At 47.2% G+C, this 1,626-nt stretch overlaps 1 protein-coding gene across 3 annotated transcripts in view; it reads left to right on the top strand.

The window, feature by feature from the left end:
* Syne2 (spectrin repeat containing nuclear envelope protein 2) overlaps positions 1–1,626 on the top strand; it is a 305,981-nt gene that overhangs the window by 262,586 nt on the left and 41,769 nt on the right. For all 3 annotated transcript variants that reach the window (XM_055595536.1, XM_055595534.1, XM_055595535.1), the window contains one exon: positions 1,203–1,358. In XM_055595536.1, the coding sequence (XP_055451511.1) occupies positions 1,203–1,358 (156 nt within the window). The remainder of the gene's footprint in view (positions 1–1,202; positions 1,359–1,626) is intronic.

Below are 1,626 nucleotides of genomic sequence, written 5' to 3'. Positions count from 1 at the left end.
TGTGTGTGTGTGTGTGTGTGTGTGTGTGTGTGTGTGTGTGTGTGTGTAGTCATCAGTAAAGGGACACTTAGATTGTTGCTGTAGGTTGGCTATTGTGAATAATGCTGAGTGGCGGTGGTGGCGCACACCCTTAGTCCCAGCACTTGGGAAGCAGAGGCAGGTGAATCTCTGAGTTCCAGACCAGCCTGGTCTACAGAGTAGCTCCAGGACAGCCAGGACTACACAGAGAAAGCCTGTCTCAAAAAGAAAACAATTAGCTCCTCTTTACCGTAGCCTCTTTTGGACTGATCTCTGGTGTAAATGACCTGGTATCTGGCTTCAGATTTCAACTGAAGGGCAGGACCAGAGGCCTGGAAAATGTGCCATACATAAGGAACCCTGAACACAATTAAGACCTCGTAGACCCTTGAGCATTTGGCCTTGTGTCAAGAATTTTCTTGATTACTTGCTACAATTCATTGGATCTGGAAATAAGTTCATTTTTAAAACTAGTCAGAGCTCATGGTATAGCTCGTTGATGCAGTCTTTGCCTAGCTAGAGTGAGGCCCTAGGCTGGATCTCCTGCACACGAATGAATGAATGAATGAATGAATGAATGAATGAATGAATGAATGAATGAAAGAAAAACGATAAACATAAGAATCTTTCTGCTAATTAATCTCTGCCAGTAATCAGCAAGCAATTTTTTTTCCTTCTGTTATAGTCACTTGTTTAGAAAATCAAAAATAACTCCTTCCAAACGGAAGTTGTCATTTTACAACGGACACAGTGTTGGTACCACACCCAGGCATTTTCAATGTGAGGCATCATGCTTTGTATCACTTCTTAATATAGTTTCTGAGTCTTAATCCAGAAACGTGTGTAAAGGTTGCTTCTCCTACGTTACGCACACTGCGCCCTCCAAAGTATGGTAAAGGGCCTGGGTGGCTTTTCAACACAATGACTTCATTAAAAACGCAAACTACCTGAAGGAGTGTCCTGGAATTGAGCAAAGACGGTCTGTCCCCCTTGAGGGAAAGGTGACTGTAGGCAGCCTGACAGGGCTGCGGTAGGCAAGCGGCTGTTTCTCATTTCCAAGGTCCCTCCCCTTCCCTGGCTCCCCTCCCCCAGAGCCTAATCAAAGGATTAGCCTACAGGTTTGGAAACAACAGAAGCTGGGCTTGAAGACATTTTTCCCTCTTTCCCCCTGTGTTTAACTGCAGGAGGTAGAGGCGTCTCTGGCTCACTGGACACACAACTTGAAAGAACTTCAAGCTATGAAGGCCGACTTGAGCCAGCACATCCTGGCGGAGGACGTGACGGTCCTCAAGGAGCAGATCGAGCTTTTGCACAGACAATGGGAGGACCTCTGCCTGAGAGTAAGTCAGTAAGCCGCCTGCGGAGCTGCGGAGAGTTGATTGAAATGTGCTAAGGGCAAAGGAAAGGGTCCTGGCCGCCTTGAAGCCCGGGCCCTTTGGTGCTGGGACCCCTATCCCTGCGGCTTCCTTTAAGAGGCAGCAACCCGTTTTCACAGATTTGACCTCTTTGTTTCAACAGCACCCACTGGGCAACTTTGCACACTTCTACTGAGTTTGTTGGTTGTGTGTGTGTGTGTGTGTGTGTGTGTGTGTGTGTGTGTGTGTGTGT

The sequence above is a fragment of the Psammomys obesus genome, unplaced genomic scaffold (assembly GCF_907164565.1).
Source record: "Psammomys obesus unplaced genomic scaffold, mPsaObe1.curated_primary_1811, whole genome shotgun sequence".
NCBI lineage: Eukaryota > Metazoa > Chordata > Mammalia > Rodentia > Muridae > Psammomys > Psammomys obesus.
The sequence above is the reverse complement of the archived record's forward strand: the minus strand, read 5'-3'. Positions and strand labels throughout refer to the sequence as shown.